The sequence below is a fragment of the Meriones unguiculatus genome, chromosome 8, assembly GCF_030254825.1.
Source record: "Meriones unguiculatus strain TT.TT164.6M chromosome 8, Bangor_MerUng_6.1, whole genome shotgun sequence".
In the NCBI taxonomy this organism is placed as follows: Eukaryota; Metazoa; Chordata; class Mammalia; order Rodentia; family Muridae; genus Meriones; species Meriones unguiculatus.
This window is the reverse complement of record NC_083356.1, coordinates 64,408,456-64,428,957: the sequence shown is the minus strand read 5'-3', so window position 1 is coordinate 64,428,957 and position 20,502 is coordinate 64,408,456. Positions and strand designations below refer to the sequence as shown.

The 20,502-nt window shown below is 43.8% G+C and overlaps 1 protein-coding gene across 2 annotated transcripts in view; it reads right to left on the bottom strand.

Annotated features, from left to right (window-relative positions):
- Positions 1-6,981, bottom strand: part of Snx31 (sorting nexin 31) — a 52,721-nt gene extending 45,740 nt beyond the window's left edge. For both annotated transcript variants that reach the window (XM_021664384.1, XM_060390570.1), the window contains exons 1-2: positions 6,856-6,981; positions 6,667-6,741 (exon numbers count right to left, since the gene is read on the bottom strand). In XM_021664384.1, coding sequence (XP_021520059.1) covers positions 6,667-6,741; positions 6,856-6,921 — 141 coding nt within the window. In that variant the 5' untranslated portion in view covers positions 6,922-6,981. The remainder of the gene's footprint in view (positions 1-6,666; positions 6,742-6,855) is intronic.
- Positions 6,982-20,502: the final 13,521 nt, after the last annotated feature.

Genomic DNA, 20,502 nt, shown 5'->3' with positions numbered 1-20,502 from the left:
TTTGTTTGTTTATTTGTTTGTTTTGTGAGACAAGGTTTCTCTGTGTATCTTGGCTGTCCTAGACTCACTTTGTAGACTAAGCTGGCCTCAAGCTCACAGAGATCTGCCTGCCTCTGCCTCCCAGAGTGCTGGGATTACAGGCATGCACCAACACACCTGGCTAGTGGCAGTTATTTTTATGAAAGATACATAAAAAGAACTTAGGGGTTGGAGGGATGGCACATATATTAAGAATGCTCAACTGCTCTTACAGAGGACTCAGATTTCATTCCCACAACCATGTCAGGCAGCTCACATCCGCCTGGAACTCCAGCTCCAAGAGAATCTGATGCCGCTGGCCTCTGTGGGCACCTCCATCCACATGGATGGGGACACACACACTAATACTTGTTATTTTAGTAAAGGAAACAAGTTCGAGCCCTAGTCCGATGCTAACATTGCACCTGGGAGGCAGAGGGGCTGAAATCTGACTGTTACCAGAACCTTTGGCTTAAAGACAGTGAAACCTGCTACATGAGAAAGGAGACTGCAAACAGACAAGATCTTAAATTTTCATTTAATTTTAGTTGCCTTTGTCATAATTACAGTGTGTACCTGGAAATTCACATGGTCCCTAACTTCAAAACACATGGAAAGTCTGGTTACCTCTCTCCACCCTATGCCACTGAGCTGGTGCCATGTACTGGCTGCTGTCTCCTGGATTATCGCAGCAGCTTTCTAGGCAGTCTGTCTGCTTCTGCGAGTGACAGACTCTCTATTTCTAACACAGCAACTCAGGTAGTACTTCAAAAATGTAAGTGGAATCATTGCACTGCCTTGATCAAAATCCTCTGTGGCATCTCACCCACCCAAGTCAAAGGAAAAATTTTTTTCAATGGTCTAGAACCATAAAGCCTGTATGAGTGCAATTAACCACCTGTAAGTAAATTTACACTTAAATTACTTAAATGAGATACAATATTAAAATCAGTTTCTAAGTCATACTAGCCATATTCCACATATTGATGGACATGTGCCAAGCTGCTATTGGCCAGAGCAGGTATACAGCCTCTCTATTGGCACAGAAGTTTCTACTTGTCAAATGTTGGTCTGAATACAGAAAGGTTATTAACTGTCTATGAACAAATTATGGCTTCCTGTTGTGTATTGCTTGGCTGTTGTTCAATTCTTAGAGAAACCATATTTTATGCCACCATTTATTCTTGTGATTCAAAATTTAAAAACATATCCTGCAGAGAATACAAAATATTGTAGAAGACAGTTTGGTAATTTCTTACAGTGTTAAGTCTTACTATAGAATCCAGCAATCACACTTGCAACAATTTACTGAACTAATTTAAAGACTATGTCCACACAAAACTGCATGTGCTCATCTATTAAGGGCACTTGCTGCTCTTCCAGAACACTGAGTTCATTTCCTAGCACTACATCAGGCAGTTCACAACTTCCTGTAAGTCAAGCAGCAGGGGTTCTGATAGCCTCTCCTGGCCTCCAAGGACACCTGCACACACATCTCACACATAAGAGTGTGTGTGTGTGTGCATGCTCTCTCTCACACACACACACAAATAAAATAAGTCTATAAAACTGTGCTTGTAACAAGGATGTGGTGCATGTCTTTAATCCCAGCACTCGGGAGGCAGAGGCAGGCAGATGTCTGAGTTCAAGGCCAGCCTGGTCTACAGAGTGAGTTCCAGGATAGCCAGAACTACACAGAGAAACCCTGTCTAGAAAAACAAAAGACAAACAAACAAAACCCCAAAATCTGCTTGTTTATGGCAGTTTTATCTATAACCCTGAAAAGATGACCTCCAAAATATGAATGGATAAACAGTGATCCATTCCTACAATAGAATATTGTTCATCCATGAGAAGAAATGAACTATCTAGCCACAAAAAGATACAAATGAACCTTCAATGAATGTTGCTAAATGAAAGAAGCCAGTCTGAAAAAGCTACTCCATGATTTCAATTATATGACCATCTAAAATATAAATATAGTAAAAGGATCATTTGTCACCAGGGCTGTGGGACAGGAGAGTACTGAATAGGTAAAGCACATAGGCCTTTTAGGGTCCAAATCTACCTGTGCCAGCATACACTAATGAGGAGCACGATGCTCTACATCTGTCCACGTGTGCTAAACTTTACAGCACAGTCTTGACATATGCAAATATTTAAAAAGTAGTCTGGAGGATCTCAGGATGGAGCGCAGAGCGTGATAGAAGACCAACTGCATTGTGTGGGAAAGCATACCACCTCACTGTAAGGAGTGGGGGAAGCACTGACCTAAGAAAGGATAGAAATGTGTGAAGTCCACAAGAAGAATGCACAAAAGCTGTACTGTTGGTGACATTGTGTTTTCATAGGCGTGTGAGTTAATTCTCATGCTATTGTATAGTATACAGACTCAAGTAATGAAGTAAATGAGTGACAGGCTGTTGAGTCAGATTTCCCTTTGCTGCAATGAATTTATAGGTAGGAGTAGGGGGCTAGAAGGTCCCATGTAAATGCTTTATTGTGAATTCCTGCTTAGTGTAATAAAAATACAGACTGTTTATGGGGGGATACAAAGTGAATAAACTATAATTAATTAAAAAATAAAAAATAAAATAAAACAGACTGTGTGTGATTGGATGTGCAATGTCCCCCATTGGCACCTATGTTTGAGTACTTGATCCCCAGCTGGTGGTAATTTTTAAGAGGTCATTTGGGATATAGGGTCCAGCCAGCAGCAATAAGTCACTAGGAATGGGTACTGAAAGTTAGACACACTGTGGCTCAGGTCTGAGAACACTCAAGTGACAGGTTTCTGCTGCATGTTCCTGTCACTATGAATGCTGCCACACCGTGATGGACCATGCCCTATGAAACCATGAGCCAAAACAAACTCTTCCATGTTTAAGTTGTTTCTGTCAGAACTTTCATCCAGCAGTAAGGAAAAGAACCAATACAAATGGATACTCCTAGAAATCTGCAGAGGTAAGTCTGGGTTGCTGTGCATGGTGTCTACTTCCTAGCTCTGCTTAGAAGCATCACTATGGGAGCAGGGAGCACACCTATTCTCAGATATTGGTGTTATTCCTCAAAGAAAGTTACCACAGCTCCATGGAGAAATTACTCATTTTAAGTCAGAGCCTGGAGCATCTTGGAGCCCCAGAAAATATGGAAGTATTTGATAGCTGAATGTAGAAGAGACATGGGAGCCAAATGAAGCACTCTTGTGGCCAAAGCTCAGGCAACCAGATCATTAAAACAAAGCAGCATCAATATATAATCTAATGCATAAATCCCATCATTTGATGACCTAAGTAAATCACCGAATAAATGAATAGGAGAGAACAGGCCAGTCTCTTACATAAAGAATTCTAGATCATTTATGTGAACAGGGAACATAAATCCCCATTCCTTAAGGATGAGTTGTGCACAGTGATATCCTTCCAAAGAGTTCTCAAAAAAGGTAGAGAGGGGGCCACTTTGCTCTAGGAACCAGATAGATGCCTCCTCAGCCAAGAGACAGGCAAAATTAACAATGAGTGGCTACACTCGTGGCACACATCTGAGTCAATGTGGAAAACAAAGATTCCAAATAGAGGGACATCCACAGAAGATCAGACCAGTCCCCTCTAAAATGTCAGGGACATGAAAAACATGGAAGGTCTGAGAGAACTGTCGTCGCCAGAGAGCTACAGGAGACTACAGTGAAGTGGAATGCTGCTGGGTCCTGAACAGAAATTGGATACTAGACAAAAACTAATCAAATCTGAATAAATTATGGCTGTAATTGGTAATAGGACAGCCTTGCCGAGTGGGTCACTGTAACAACTGTGTACACTAAAGGTGCTGTGAACACAGAGGGCATGGGCTGGAGATAGGTGGCTCAGCAGTTAAGAGCACTGGCTATTCATCCAGAGGCCCTGAGTTTGATCCCAAACACCCACATGGTAGCTTACAATGTCTGTACTCCATTTCCAGAAGATCTGACACCCTCTTCTGAGCTCTGAGAGTACAGTACATATATGCAGGCAAAAACACTCATATGCATTTAAAACATTTTAAAAAATAAATCTAAAATATTTTGAAGAAAAGAATAAAGGAAACTGAATGACTGGCATGTGGAAACTTGTATATTTTTTAAAAACTAAGACTATTACTACAAAAATTAAACTTATTTTAAAAAACAAAAATAGAAAAGCTGATGTTCTGTATTCTCTTGAGAAAATCAGAAGCTGTAGCGTCCATCTTCAGGGATCACATCTGCTTAGAAGCAGCATAATAGCTCCCATCATGCCCCATTGACTCTTGACTGCCTAACTCCTGCAAACACAGCTTTCATCCAGTCTTGTTATCTGGTATTCTCATGGCAACCATGTTTCCTTTAAACCCAAGGAACTGTTCCTGCCATGCTAAAGACTCTAAAGGCCCTGTGCAGTGCTGTCAGCCAGGGCTCCTCCAACACAGGACATTCTGATCCTTCCAACTCTACACGGTTAGAAGCAGACATTTGTTATTGTTGGGTGTGATCATTTCTCAGTCAGCTGACAGCGAACTAAGCAATGCCAGATGTGTGTCCATAACCATCACAGACAGTCCCTAACTGGCTCTAGTCATAGCACCCTTAGAGAGAAGGTCTGCCTGAGCCATCTGCTGAACTGAACCTAGGGGAGCTCCTACCCTGAGGCCAGAAGGTGGGAAAAGTCAACTCAGTGAAAAACCTAGGGCCTGTCACAGAGTAGATACCTCCCAGCAGGTTTTACCACAAAGACGGGTTCCTCAAGAAATCTTTGACATTTCTGGTTGAATGCAGTTCTAAGGGGTGTGTGTGAGAAATATGCAGTGAGCTGAGTAAATTCTGCCAAAAGTCAACCACCATCTCTATGGTCCAATTCTGCCGGCACAGGCCTCTCACCAGTTTCAACAGGTTGCAGCCTCTGGCATCACATCAAAACCTCCATGCAAGATGTCAGAAGGGAGGCACAGCTTTTTCCAGCTCTGTTACCCAGCAAGGTGGTGGTGGCCATGGACTCTAATCTCAGCACTCAGGGGGCAGAGGCAGGCAGATCTCTGAGTTCAAGGCCAGCCTGGTCAGCAACAGAGTGAGTCCCAGGGTGGGCAAGGCTACACAGAGGAGCCCTGTTTCAAAACAACAATAAGGAAGGAAGGAAGGAAGGAAGGAAGGAAGGAAGGAAGGAAGGAAGGAAGGAAGGAAGGAAGGAAGGAAGGATAAAAACTGGCAGAGAAGGATCTGGAAAAGCCATTCAACTTTTGCCAGACTTGGAGAGAACACACATTCATTCACACGCACACACATAGTCACACACTCTTACAGATACTCACATATACACACATACATTCGCACACATTCTCACACATATTTACACACCAGGCTGAGGCTGCGGCTGTGGCTCAGTTGATAGAGTGCTTGTCCGGCACCTTTGAAGTGCTGGTTTTGATCTCCAGTATTTTGTAAAGCAGGTATAGTTCAAGATTATCCTCAGCTACATACTGAGTTCAAGGCCAGTGTAGGAAACAAACAAACAACAAAAAAGAAAGAAGAAACACTCAAAAATCCCTGTCCCCCAACAAAACCCCATCGAGGTCTGGCAACTTATGCTCTGCTGCCGAGCCCTGTTACTTTCTGCTGTGAACACTCTGGCCAGCCAGCTTTTTGTGACTTTAGATAAATATAACCAGTTTGACTGATGCCTCCGCCCTTTGCCACGGCTGCTTTCCCTAGCTCTTAAGAAGTCTGTGAAGGCAATATAAGCTTGTGGGGGACCAGGGTTGCACAGGGAGCATTGCAGGAGTGGGGAGGGGGACTCTGAAAGCCTCTCAACTGTTCGGTGCTCCTCCCTACCAGGTGCTAGCCTACCTGGTTCCTTCCTCATTCTGAGCTAATCTGATTTTCCTCCCACCCCAACCCCTTTTCTTTTTGGTCTGAGACAAGTCTGTGGAGCCCAGGCTTGTCTGGAATTCTCTATCCCCCTGCCTCAGCCTCCCATGGGCTGAACTACAGGGATGTGCCATCCTGCCTGGCTTTTTATCTTCCTCTCTCCCTATCCACCCCTCTTGCTCCTATCTGCTGCTGTCATCCTCTGCTTGAAACCTTGCTCCTGGACCAACCTTTTCTCAGCACCAACTTCTCCAGAAATCCCCCTGGATTGCATAAGATGCTTTTGTGTCTTGTGACACTTTCTACTTAGGTGCCACAACCCAATCTGCTTTGAGTGTGGCCCTTTAGCTAACAAAGGGACTTGGAGAGGTGGGCTAGATGAGTCAGCATTGGAAAGAGAAACTGCACAAAGAATACCCTTTATAATTCTGCTTGTTCCAGTTGACCCTACTCTAGGATAGGCCTGAGGGCTGTGAGCACAGGAAGCCAAAGGAAGAATGTGACTTTGCAGCTGGTCAGTATTATCCTGTCCATGTTATAAGGCTGGCCTGATGTTGGAGATGTTGGTGTAGGAGATAGCTCTGGGATTGAAAGACAGTGCCTATAGTTTGAAGGTCAGAAGCCCGTAGCCAGCCCACCACCACCACCACCACACACCACACACCACAAACACACATACACACACACACACACACACACACACACACACACTACAATGTTTTTCAGAGTCACAGAACCCAAGCCCTTGGGCACATTTTCCCCACCAGGCTCACCTGTTCATTCCAGCGGTGTAACTGGCTATAGCGTACCTTGCAGAAGAGGAACCCGTCCAGGTACACGGAGTACAGCTGAAAGCACAGACACAGCCCAGGATTATCCCAGGTCAGGATGGGATGGAGGGCAGGGGAGAGAGGGCTCAAGGTCACCGAGCCCCAACCAGCCTGCCCCAGGCCCCAACCCACCACGTAGCAGCCCCCCAGCGCTTCTGGCAGCTGCTGGGACACCGGGATGCAAAAGTGCATCTTCATGGCTCTAGCAATGACCAGGGACAGCGTGGAGACCTGGACCTGTCACCTAGAGTCTGTGCTGGGTCCTGAGCTCCAGTTCCTTGCCCTAGGTCTGTGGGTGGGCGGGGTCTAGCCCTTGGCCCCACCCTCTCCCAACCCCTCCACTGTCCTCAGCCTAGTTCCCAGGTGCCCTGATGAAATCCAGGTACAGAGGGACTCTGGGGCACGCCGGAGCCTCTCAAACCAGGGTTTCCCTGGAGGTCAGATACTAGAATTTTAAAGACTTTTAAGGAGGAAAGCGAGCTTCTGAGGCAAGGAGTGAGAGCCTCGAATTCTTTTTCAGAGGGCTTCTTAACCCACAATAGTTAAGAATCGTGCCCTTAGCCACATGAACATTCAATACAGTTGCCAGAAAGTCACTGACCCACCCTACCCTGCTGCAAATCACCAAACCCAGGCAGCTTGCCGAGGGAAACAGAGCCTCTTCAAGGGGCCACTTCAGGGTCCAGGTCTAGTGTGTGTGGCTAATGTCCACTTCCAGAAAAGGCAAATGAGGTAGCATTCAGACCAGCCTCATACCGGAGCTCCTGGCATTTTCTGCAGAGGGTGCTTTGATGATCTTGGAGTTTCTCATCATCCCAGCACTCACTATCGCAAGCATACTGTGGATTACGATTAGACAGGGAAAAAGGGGGATGCACCTTGAAAGTACCCTATGACCATCTCAGTTATAGTAGGCTCAGGGTTTTGTTTTTCTTTTATTTTGTTATTGGTTTTGTCTTAACCTCGTTAAAATGTATCATGATATGCCACCCATTTATAGCACTGGCACTTGGTGTTTGTTGTTGTTTTGTTGTTGTTGTTGTTGTTGTTGTTTACATCTTCTTTTTTCCTTAATAGAAAATAAAAAATGTGGACTTGGCCTGGGTCTCTCTTCCTGGGGAAGCCCTGATCTTGACGAGATACCTTTCCCTGTAGCTGAGTTCGTATGAACTTTCAACCACTTCTTGGTTTTTCACTGTTGATATAGATTAATATTAACTGTGAATATGGTTAAAATTAATTGTCAAGTTAGTGGCATCTAACACCATCTAGGAGCTAAACCTCCATGTACATCTTTAAGGGGTTGTCCGTTAACAGACTGGGTGGTGCCATGGACTGGGGCCCCCGGAATGAGCACAATGAAAATCAGCATTGCTCCAGTGGCCTGGATGCTCTCTGCCCCTGACTGCAGGGAGATGAAGCAACTGGTCTGATATTCCAGCCAATGCCCTGAGACACCCTCTTCAAGGACCACGGTTGGAAAGCTGGAAAGATGGACCAGTGTAAGAGCATTGGCTGCTTTTTTAGAGAACTTAGATTCTATTCCCAGAACCCACATGGCAGCTCACAACTGTCTATAACTCTAGTCCAGGAGACCTGATATATGCAGGTGAAACAACCATATAGACAAAATAATAAAATAATTTTTAAAAATCAAAAAATAATCAAATTTGTATCATTACTTTTATAAGAATGCCTTTGGCACTTTTTAATTCTTTGAAAGTTGCATTTACTTATTTTTATGTGCATTCATTGGAATGTGTCAGGGTCACAAGACAATTTGCAGAAGTCTGTTCTTTCCTTATACCCTGTGAGTCCCAGACTCAGGTCGCTAGGTCCCTCCTGCCTCCCTTAGCACAAACAAGTACTCATCTGCATTGTCATTGTGCATTAGTCTGCATTTCTGATATAAGTGCAATCGTGCAGTATGTAGTGCATGGCCTAGCCCCCTCTGCACAGCACAGTCGTTTTGAAGTTCCTCTAGGTTTCATGCAGACTTCATACTTCCTATTTTCATTGACTTATTTTTGCGTAGTGGTGTTGCATTTCATAGTCACCTCCTTTTTTATTGCTGAGAGTATTCTACTATGTATCTATGCCAAAAAGTGTTTATCTAGACCTATTGATATGCTTATTTGGATTGTACACAATATTGGAGCTTATGATTAATATTTTACAAATATGACTTTATGCTAAATGTTTTTTACAACTTTATGGATGAATACTACTTAATCTGTGATGGGACTAATTCCTCATAAATTTGTGATAAGCTGTGATGGGACTAATTCCTCATAAATCTGTGATAAGCTGGGTAGTAAGCAAGGTACACAGTAGTAAGTGGCTAATGCATTTAAAGTGTGTTTTCTAGCTTAATGAGATCATGTGGGAGAGTGCCACAATCCAGCAGTTAACTGTCCACAGCCTCATGAGAGGGCTGGACCACGAGCTATGGTGGTCATGCTAACTGGCAAGTTGGAGGAATTTAAAGTCATCTGGGAGATGGGCCTCTAAGCATGCCTTAAAGGGTGTCATCTTGACCACACTGATGAATTTGGGAAGACCTGCCCCCTCTGGGTGCTGCCATTTCCCAACTGGGCTATGGGGCTGTAGATGATATAGGAAGCAGCTCAGCACTGTTTCCTCAGTACAGATGTCAGGTGATGAGCTGCTTCATGCTCCTGCCATCTTGACTTTCCCGCCATGACCAACTGACCTGTCTCCTTTAAGTTGCTTTCCTCGAAGTATTTTTATCACAGCAAATGGTGGAAGGGAGCTAAAACACTGAGAAATTATCAATTTTTATATGTTCTACTTTTGCATCATTGTAAACTTAAAAGAAAAAATTAGGTCAAACTATTGTAAAAATCTGCACCCAGCCAAGCCCATGAATGGAGGTGGGTGCTCTTCTGCCCCCTTCTGTGGAAGAGCTGAGATACTGTGCCATTCAGGCCTCTAAGAGGGACCTGCAGCCATCAAGAGGCAAAGGTTCAAACCCTTAGAGAAGGGTGGGAGAATCAAACTAGGTCAGTTGGCAAGGTGTGCATGACCGGGTAGGACAGGTCCACAGCCCCCACGTTCTGCCTGATGTCTTTCTTGTCTCTGTCCCTCCAGATGTCTAGCTCTACTACACAGCATCCAGCTGCTGACAGTATTCCCTGGTGTGAGTTTCGCTTCTGTCCCAAAAACAGATCAGAACACATTTGACCTAATTTTAAAAGTAATAATAAATGAAACATTTTGGCTTTTGCAAATAAATTGGTAAAAATCAGAAATAAGTGATTTTTAGTGAATAGCATTCACACTTGCAGGTTAGAAAGCAGAAACAAATATTTTCCCTTCATCGTGCAGTGGCAAATGGCCTGTGACTCCTTCCTGAGTCTTGGAGCTTTTGCAGAAGGCTTTTTTTGCTACCGAGGTCACTACTTTGGTTTGGCTCCTCTTCCTGGGTTGAGAGGATGCTCCCAGGCTCCATCAGCTCCACATCACCCTGGGAAGCAGTTAGGAGCAGCCCTCCTTGCCTGCAGACACCCCCGCAGGTAAGAGTTTCCATGAAGAGGATTTTGATTCTTCAACAGAAATGAGAGTCAGGGCTGGAGACAAGGGACTGTATCATCAGCCATACCAGAGTGCACTGAAAGTGAGGACAAGCATGATACCTGCTAAGCCTGGGCTACCATTCAGCTATGGCATTTTTAATTTGGGTTAAATGCACATGAACTGGTTACAACTGGCCTTTCTACATTTTGGGGCAGGGAGTGGTAGAACAATGTGAAGGCTGGGCCCTCCGTGAGAAACCCAGAAGGTAGCCTGGCCTTCAGCCAAAAGGAGAGAGGTGATATATGTAGCAGGTATGTACAGTGTATGTGGAATCTGGCCTGGGCTGTGGGACCCACGATGGACCTGCCAGATATTGTCCCAACATCTACAGTCAGACAGAGTCTAGGGACAGGAAAATTCACCAAAGCAAGAGACATTTAACTCAGTACTGAAATGTGAGATAAGGTTAGCTGAAAAAAAAAAAAAAAGAGTGTAAATGGTGAGAGGAGCCTTTTGGAGAAGCAGAGACTTGAGGTAGAGCTGAGCCTAACTTTGAGGAGGCTGAGGAGGGAGCATTAACTCCAGTTCCTGGCCAGACTGGGCACAGAGTGATACCCTGTGTCAAAAATAAATATGAAAATTGAAATACTATATAAGTTGCTTACTTGAGTTTCATTTTAAGAGTCATTAAATAAAGGCAGATTTCCAGTGTCAAGGTCATCAAGTTTAAGAGCAACCTGGATTGTATGAGATCCCATTTCAAAATAATACCAAAACAAAGAATTATTCAATAAATTTGTCTTGATTTTAAAGCAGAATTTCGAACAATTTTTTCTGTAATAGCCCAAAACATACTTCTTTCATACGTTTATGTTAATTACTGTTCTCATTGTGGACAATCAAAATTCAAAAGATACTAATGATCTACATCCTACGGTATCAAATATTCAGCCAAGATTTAATTCTTCACGAAAAATAAGTACAACATAGTATACAAATTCACATTTGTCTTCAATAATGGAAAACTGTATGGATATTATATAATCATTTTAAAACATGTTTCTTATTATTTATTATCAGCAAATGTCTGATTTGTTTAACTATTTTATAAATCAGTATACTAGGGGGTTCCTAAAACCTTCAGATGAAAGGGATCATGGAAGGAGAAAATTAAGCCCTATACTGGATGATCTCTTAAATGCCCCTTCCCCACAAAATCCTGTATACTTTTGTACTTATCAAGAAATTCTAATTATAAAAATAAGGGTGTAATCCCCTTGGGAGTACCCTAGCAGTCACTGCAAATGTTACAAGGTGGCAGAAGAAAGGGGGACCTACAGAGAAAGTAACTGACTTAGTTAGACTCTGTGCTAAGCTTGAGCCCACTCTAAGTGGTCTGTTTTTTACTGTCTCATATGTAAAGAGCAAGGGAGTTAAGTAACATACACAAAGATGCACAAACCATGAGGCTCAGAGCCCAGATTGAAATATGAAATAGTATTTGCTTTGTGTGTTGACCTCTGGTCGACTCCCACAGCCCAGCTTAGTGCAGCAGCTGCAGGGATGGCCCTCATGCTAGGTGGCTGTCTTGTAGACTGATCTGATTTGACCTAATTTGATGAGAGGAATCTTCAGAATACCATAGGAAAGAGGCGTGAGCTAGAAACCCACTGGGGACAGAAGGATGAGCTCAGTGTTGTGGGTCCTCCAGCACTGAACTCAGGTGCAGAAGGGCTTAAGAAAAGATCAGTCATGGAAGAAGAATTCGAAAACTTCAGTCTTTCCTTTCTCCATTTGATATGTCTGCAAATCAGCTTTCCCTAGCTCCCTAGCTTAGCTGGCATAGTAGAGCCTTTTCCTATCCCCCACCCCTACCCATTTCCCTGGTGTTCGTATTAGCAACAGTGTTCATGTAGCATAGCCACATGAATATACCTGCTAGGATGTGTGGGCACAATTTCTGACCTGCTGGAACATAAATAACACCTGGGCATTCATTTCCCTTTATTCCTATGTTACTGAGTTTAAAAATAAATTAATGCTGATAATGTTCAGATAAGATTCATAGGAAACCTCTCTTTACACTGAGCTCCTGTGCTAGGCCCAACTAGCAAAACCAATGTGATATCACCACTCTACTACGGTTCCATGGCACCATGCAATAGCCAAGTTGCTTATTCAAACTTCTGTAGTGAGGAAAGAGGGACAGAGAGTGAGCGAGCGAGCGAGAGAGATCCAAGCAAATCTGCCCTAGTCTCCCACTGCTCTAACCTTCCTAAGGAGGGTAACTTTGAAGCAACATGTGCACATACACAAACAGGCACACAAATGTATACACACACACACCAGTATGCATGAGTGCACATACAAACTCAAGCACATGGCCACACAAACAGGAACAGGTGCATACACATTCACACTTACCAAAAAAAACATGCATACATGCATGCACTAAGGTACATACAAACAAGTATATACATGCACATGTTCTCACACACACACGAGTATTCACACACATATCAGACATGCATGATACATGCATACCAAACATTCACATGTGAAATTGGACTCTTGTATGCATGCATAAACACAAACATGCATACATGCACAGTCACATACATACACCCATGTGCACACACAGAAGGTAGCATGAGTCTTTGGAAAGTGCTAAAGAAACATTCACTACCACCTCCTTCAGGGCTTACAAAACATCCTGAGCAGAGCAGAAAGTGACCAAAATGTAAAAATGCACAGGTAGGCCACAGTCCACAGAAGAGAACAGTATGGAAGCTACAGCCACAGCCACAGAGCTTCCTGCTAAACAATGGTAGGAATCCCAGGTCAGTGAGCATGCTCAGGGGAGACTCCAGCAAGCAGAACTGGCAGCCTCCTCCTGGGCTGAATCCTCCCTTGGAAACACCAGCAAAGCACTCTTTCAGTAGCCCTGGCTGCAATAAGAATGCTGCTAGAGAGAACTGTGCCTGATCACTTAAAAGAACTGAGGACAGGCCTTGCGTTGTTCTTCTCAGTCAGGGGACAGTGTGGAGGGTGCTCCTCCCCTGGGCTGTGGATATGGTTAATAATTAATTTCCCTTTATTCAGTAAGCATTTGGAGAGAACATTCATGAGTGGCCCAGTACCTATTACAACGCAGCTTGAGATGCCCTGCTGGGAGATTAGCATCCGGGAGCTGGAGCTCACACCCAGTACTTCCTGCCCTCCTCTTGGATGTGGGTTACTACCAGAGAAACTTGTTTTGATGTTTTCTGACTCCAAGACATTTGATGGGTTCTTCCTGTCCTTCATTCCATCATCCTCTTTCATTCCCACCTCTCCAGTCTCCTAACCAGAATAATTTTTTTGTCAAAATGTCTTATCCATAGAGCTAAAAAGAAGTTTCTCGTTGTCTGATAGTAAAATAATGGCTACTGGGATTGAAGCAAAGATGGCTACTTCTTAGTAAGTATTTTCTAGTTTACTGAAATTGTTCAGTGGAATTTATACACAGTAATTCTTTTTGTGGGTGAGACAGTTTCATCATGTAGCTTAGGGTGGCCCAGAACTTGATCTGTAGACCAGGCTGTCCTGAAATAAGGAAGGAGCAGGAAGAGATAGAAAAAGCTTCACATAATAGAGAGAAGTGGCAGATCATGGCAGCAGCCCTAAGATCTCCTCTAAAAAGATTATGGGCACAGAATACCTCCACCTGGAGCTTGATTTAAATGTGGAAAAGTCAGCCACTGTGTGAAAAACTGCCTTACATCTCACTCACCACCAGAACCCTGGCCAAACTGTGCACAAGCACAACACTGGGGAGTTGATTGACCCGCATTACCAAACAAGGAAGGCAAGTCCCCCAAGTTCCTAATCCATAGGAAAGTCTGTTGGATCTTCTGAGCCTGGTAGTGGAAGAATGACACTGCCTTGAGACCTCTGCCCACAAAGAAATCAAGAAGACCACGGAGGAACCTAGCGTGACTATCCAGGTAGCCAGTGAGACTGTCATTTTGAATAGATTCAGCAGCTGCTTGGTCTGTACTTCCTGCTTACTCTGATGAAATTTATCCTTTTCAGATCTTTGATATATTAGCAGCTAGGCTTCTGATAGCTTTGTCAGAGTAACAGCAGCACCCAAGATTTCAGCTGCCTTCTCAATTCTCTTCATATGTAAAAATCAGCCTCAGGCCTCACTGGAGAGCTACTACTAAATCTGCAGCAGAAAGACACCATTTGCCTTGCTACTGAGAGGTTCAAAAAACTTAAGAGTTAATTCCTGGGCAAAATCACCAGATCACAGTTCTTTCAGAGCAGAGGTCTAGCAGCAGTCCTGCACCCAGATAAACCGTAGGGTGTGACTGAGTCATGTAGCCCCTAAGAAAGCCCATGGAACGTGCTAACATCCCTCCCCCTTGCTACAGCCTAACCTGCAGGTAAGAGGGCAGTACTGGGGGTCAGGTGTCCCCCAGGTAGCCAGGCCTGACTATTTGCGGTATTGGTACCTAAAAACAATCATTTTAATGGTGAGCTCTCATAGAGACCCCATTCCCCAATCCCTGTAATGCTAAAACTTGCACTTCCCTGCTTGTGTTTTGTCTCTTTAAAAACTTTGTTCTCCTGGAGTTGGGAGTCACTTGTCCCTTTGTCATTGTAAAAGGCAGCATCCAGCTCAAGTTTGTAATAAAAGACCCTCCTGTGTTTTGCACTGGACTCAAAGCCTGTTGGTCATTTGGGGACTCACTATCTGGGTATTTCAGCTACCAGACTCTGAAAAGAGATAAACTCACAAAGCAGGTTTCAAAATAACTTTTTACTGTTCCTTTATTTAAAGGAACTTGAAGTGAGAATTTTTGGTTTCTTTGAAAACACAGAAATGTTATGGGAGCATATTTTTGTTTTTATTCCCCAGTGTGTGATATGGGGTGGCTTCAGATTGTCCACAGCAGCTGACTATGATTTGCCTTGTTCTCTAGCAGGAGCATGATTTTTGACAGCTGAAGATAAATTTCTGCTAAAGGAACTGAGAATGGCAGAGGTGGCTCCATTTTGTTTCTCAGACTCTATCTTAAGTTGACTTCCTTGGAGTGACTTAACCCCCACCTTCAGGTTCAAGAAGGGCCATTCAGCCCTCCACCCTGCAGGTTGTCATGGATACCACAGAATGTGTTAATAGATAATCATAATCAGGCCTCCACTCCACAGGTTGTCATAAATACATATGTTGTCATAAATAAATGTGTTAATGGTGTTAGGAAACGTGCGCCTGTAGAGGTTACACGCGGGTCCACAAATCACACCACGAGATCGCTTCCACGTGGGAGGTTTATTAGGGGAAGGGGGTTACAGAGAGAGGGAGAGAGAAAAGAAGAGTCAGAGAGCAGAAGAGGAAGAGGAGAGAGAGAGAGAGGGGAGGGCTCCAGTTCTCTTATAGGGTGATACAGGGCATGCGTAGATAATTCCAGGTGGTCAGGGTGCCTTCACAAATGCCTGATAACCGGTCTATTAGGTCCCTTGGGGGCTGGCCATAGAAGTGCCTGCTCACTGATCCCAACAAATGAGTCCTCCACCCAGCAGGCTATCCTATAGATATCTTAGATATCTTTCAGTTTGGCCAGGTGGCTTGGAACAATTAGGCTAAAGGTCACCTTGCTTGCTGAATTCCCCATCCAAATCTTACCTTCCCTGTAATGCCAAGGCTTAGAATTCCCTGCTTGCAGTTTTTCCCTTTAAAAACTCTGCCCCCCTGAAACTCAGGGCCTCACTTTCTAACTTGCTATGTCAGGGAAGATTGGCAGCCTGAGCTTAAGCTTGAATAAAGATCCTGTGTGATTTGCAATGAACTCAACTCCTAGTGGTCTTTTGGGGTCTCTCAAATTGGGCACAACACTGCAAGTGTATGACATTTGGAATTCTGGGAACTCTTGAGAGAGCATATAAATGTGAGAACCCTGAAAGGGGCTGGAAAGGCTGCTACTGCTGCTGCTGATGTTGCTGATTGCTGTTGTTATGGTTTGTCAAGTGGCCATGTGCAAATAGACAGAAAGAAGAAATTGAATATCCTGATGTCAAACTTGCCCCAAGGAACTCAACACCCCTAATCAGCAAGAAGTAGTCTAATGATAATGACATTCCCTTTACCTCTTTATCCTTCTTTCTCTCCTACCTAGTGATGGGGAGCTGGGGGTTGGAAGGGTGGAATAAGAGTGGAGGAGGATGGGAAAGAGCAAGGAACCCACAAAGAAGCAAACAAAGGCTACCAGTAATGCCCAACATGGAGCAAGACAAAACTGGAAATCTGGTTTCAAATCCATAAACAGCAGGGGAAAAGGGATGGATATTTTGTTTTAAAACATCAGTGAAAGATTTATTGCTGCTGCTGCCACTAGGCTATTGTCTGCTTTGTTCCTAGAGGGGATTTTCTGTTTTTCCTTTTTCTTCTTCTGTCTCAAAAAAGATTAGGAAAATGGTTGAACAATTGAAAGAATTGTGTCTGGAAAGAGAACAACCTGAGAAACAAAAAATGGCTGAAAAGGAAAAACCAAAGGGGTCACTCTACTCTTATATTTCTGAAAGGGTTGCAGAGTTGGCTATGCAGCTGGAAAAGTTGCAGGTAGAGATGGAAACACTTGGAAAGTGAGTAGCAGTGGAAAAGGGAAAACAAAAAGCCCAGATCCTGTGACTGAGCAGAAGCTTCCTGCAGCATTAAAGTAGGGAAGCAAACAGGGCTAGGAGGAAAATCGTGGCCCCAGCCAGTGCCTCACACTTTTGGTTTTTCAGTCCCCAAAGCCCTGGACAGAGCAAGGAGCTGGGTGTGTGGCTAGGAGAAGGAAGAGTCTGTCCAGGGAGATAGGGTCAAAGAAAAGCTGAAAGAGCACATTTCACCGAATCAACTGTACCACCAGAGATAGAAGAGGGGTGGCCTGGGTTTACAAAATTACCATCAGTTTTTCCCGTAACTATAGTACATGTCTACCAATGGTACAGATCTTGATTGTGATGAAATAGGATGGCATTTTTTGAATTATAGATCTAAGGAATTTTAAAGAGGCTATGATTTCCTATGGCATGCATTTTACTTTATGTAAAACAAATTCTAAGTAACTGGGCTACTCAAAATAGAATTATTACCTAAGACTGGAAGGGGCTGGTAACAGGTTAATGTGGTAGAGGGAAGACATCTTGAATGTTGAACAGTGAAATAGAACAAGGGCAATGAATATAGTAAAAGTTACTGGGTGAAGAGTGGTACCCTGACCTATAAGAACAGTTCGATTTGATGGCACCACTATAGAACAATGTCACTTAGCAGCTTTAAGAGCTTGTGAAAAGGTTGAGGAGCCTGGCAAAAGGTCTACCTCATTTACTAAGATTATGCAAGGCTCTTAGCAAGCTTTCACTGTTTTTTGTTTGTTTGTTTTTCTTTTTCTTTTTTAAAAGAAATCAGGAAACTGGAGGATATTAACAGATTTAAGAGTAGTGAATAGACTAATACAAGCAAAAAGTCCATTACAACCTGGAATTCTTTTACCTTCTTCATTACCTAAGTCATGGCCTTATGATAGTAATTGTTTTAAAAGATTGCTTTTTTCACAATCCCTTTGCATAATCATGATAAAGATTTGCTTTTGCAGAATCTACTTGTAATAATAGTTGTCCGATAAAGAGATATCAGTGGAAAGTTCTCCCACAGCGAATGTTAAGTAGTCCAACTTTATGTCAATATTTTGTGAAACAATCACTAGAAAATCTGTAGGCAATTTTGTCAGTCCATTATTTATCATTACATGGATGATATTTTGTTGGCTGATTGTAATGCAGATAATTTAGAGAAAATGTTTAAGAAAACACAACAATTGTGTGTTGTAAACCATGCTGGGGGTTACAGACTGCTCCTGAAAAACTACAGAGAGATTCTATTAACTATTTGGGTTATAAAATAAGTTAACAAAACATTCAACCACAAAAAGAACAAATCAGAAGATACCAGTTGCAAACACTTAATGATTTTCAAATATTAATGTGAGATATATTTGGCTATGGCCTACCTTTGGATTAACCACATAAGAGTTAAATAATTTGTCTTAAATGTTACAAGAAGATTCAGACTTAAACACTCCAAGATTGTTAGCAGCCAAAGCAGAGAGAGAGTTAACTCTAGTAAAACAAAGACTGCAAGATGGATATGTGGATCGAATAGTGTTGGGATCAGTAAGCAGGCACTTATACAGGCAGCCCTGAGGGACCTGACAGACCAGTTATCAGGCATTTGAAAAGACACCCAGACCACCTGCTGACCACCTGGAACTACCTGCGCATGCCCTGAGTCACCCTATAAGAGAACAGGAGCCCCCCCCCTCTTCTCTGCCTCGTCTCTCTGCAACCCTTTTCTCCCTTTTCCTAATAAACCTCCCACATGGAACCAATCTCGTGGTGTGATGTGTGAACCCACGTGTAACCTCTACAGGCGCACGTTTCCTAACATTGGTGCATTTTGGCTGGGATAGGTTACCTCCAGTAAGTTCACCGGGGCTTCTGGAGACCTATTTTTCTCCAAATCCGCCGGAGATCTCCACTCTCCTCCTACCAGTTTGCTACGGAGTCATCCAACACCGGCTACACTGGTAAGTTTCCCTTTTGGTCAGCATACACCTATTGCTAGACCCCATCTCTACTAGGGCCTCAGTTTCCCCTGGGAGAGCTTTCTTTCTACACGCAGTTCCTCTACCTGCTCTTGCAGAAAGCCCTAGCTAGGCAAAACCATGTTCTCTCGGCCTCGGTCCCTGGCCAAAATTTGACGAGATATTGAACCAGACCAGACTTGTCTCTCCAAAGACCCACCTTTTTCTGGGATGCCGTTAAAGGCCAGTCTCTGTCGCCCCCCAATGGATAACGCCCATATGACGCAGTCTATTCCCTCTACTTCTCCACTGGGATGTCTTCTAAAAAATTTTAACACTTTGGGTCTACAACCCCAGTTAAAAACTTCCATACTTTCATACACCTCTGTAACAAAACTTGGCCTTTAGGTAAGGGTCCAAATTGGCCGATTAACGGCACGTTAAATCCTGGTATTTTACAGGATCTTCTTAACCATTGTCAGCAAACTGGAAAATGGAAGGAGGTTGCCTATATCCAAGCTTTCTTTCTCCTTCGTTCTAAACCTCCCCTCTGCTCCTCCTGTTCTCCTACTCAACTCCTCCTAACAATAAAACCTCAATCTGAGGAGCTCTCTACTTTTGACCCAGCGGATGAAGCTCCACCGCGCCGCCCTCAACCTCCGGCCTCTACAAAATCTTCACAACCTCCAGAGTCTGTCCCAGCCTCTCCCCCTCCTGCTTCTCTAAAATCCTCGCACTTTCGGGCTCTTCCTCTTCCCCTCCTACCCCTTCTCCTTCGGTTTCTCCAAAACCCTCACTCCTTCCTCCATCAACAGATCATCTTACTCGCCTTACACTGGCACCCACTTTCACCCCACCCACAACCCGTTCCTGCTCTGCAACAAAAATCTAATACCTCTACTCAACCTAAGCCAGCCTCTATCCTTCCCTTGAGAGAAGTAGCAGGTATAGACGGCTTAATTAGGGTGCAAGTTCCCTTCTCATTAACTGAACTTTCTCAAGTAGAAAAGAGATTAGGATCCTATACCTCTAATCCTTCTACCTTCATTAAAGAATTTCAATATCTCACTCAATCTTATAATCTCACCTTCCATGACATTTATATGATACTTATCAATAACCTATAACCTGAGGAGCGCAGGCGAGTTTGGGAACAGGCTAGACGGTATGCAGATGAGGTTCACCAAACAAACACTTCACACCCCTCGGGGGTTGGGGCGGTACCCGACCAGGACCCAAATTGGAATTATAATACCCCAGAAGGCATTCTAGCTAGGGATCAGTTTATAACCTGCCTCCTGGCTGGTCTCGTGAGGCTGCCCTTAAGCCAGTTAACTATGAAAAGCTCCAGGAGGTCATTCAGGACAAAAATGAAAACCCATCTCAGTTCCTAGAGCACCTTACACAGGCCCTCTTACAACATACCAATCTAGACCCCGAAAGTATAGAGGGCAGACAACTCCTGATGACCTATTTCTTCTCCCAAAGTTACCCCGACATCAGGGCTAAGCTAAAATCCTTGGAGAGGGGACCTCTTACTCCACAGGCAGAAGTCTTAGTGCTGGCTTTTAAGGTGTTCCATGGGAGAGATGAAAAAGCCTGCAGACAAAAATACCAAATGCTGGCC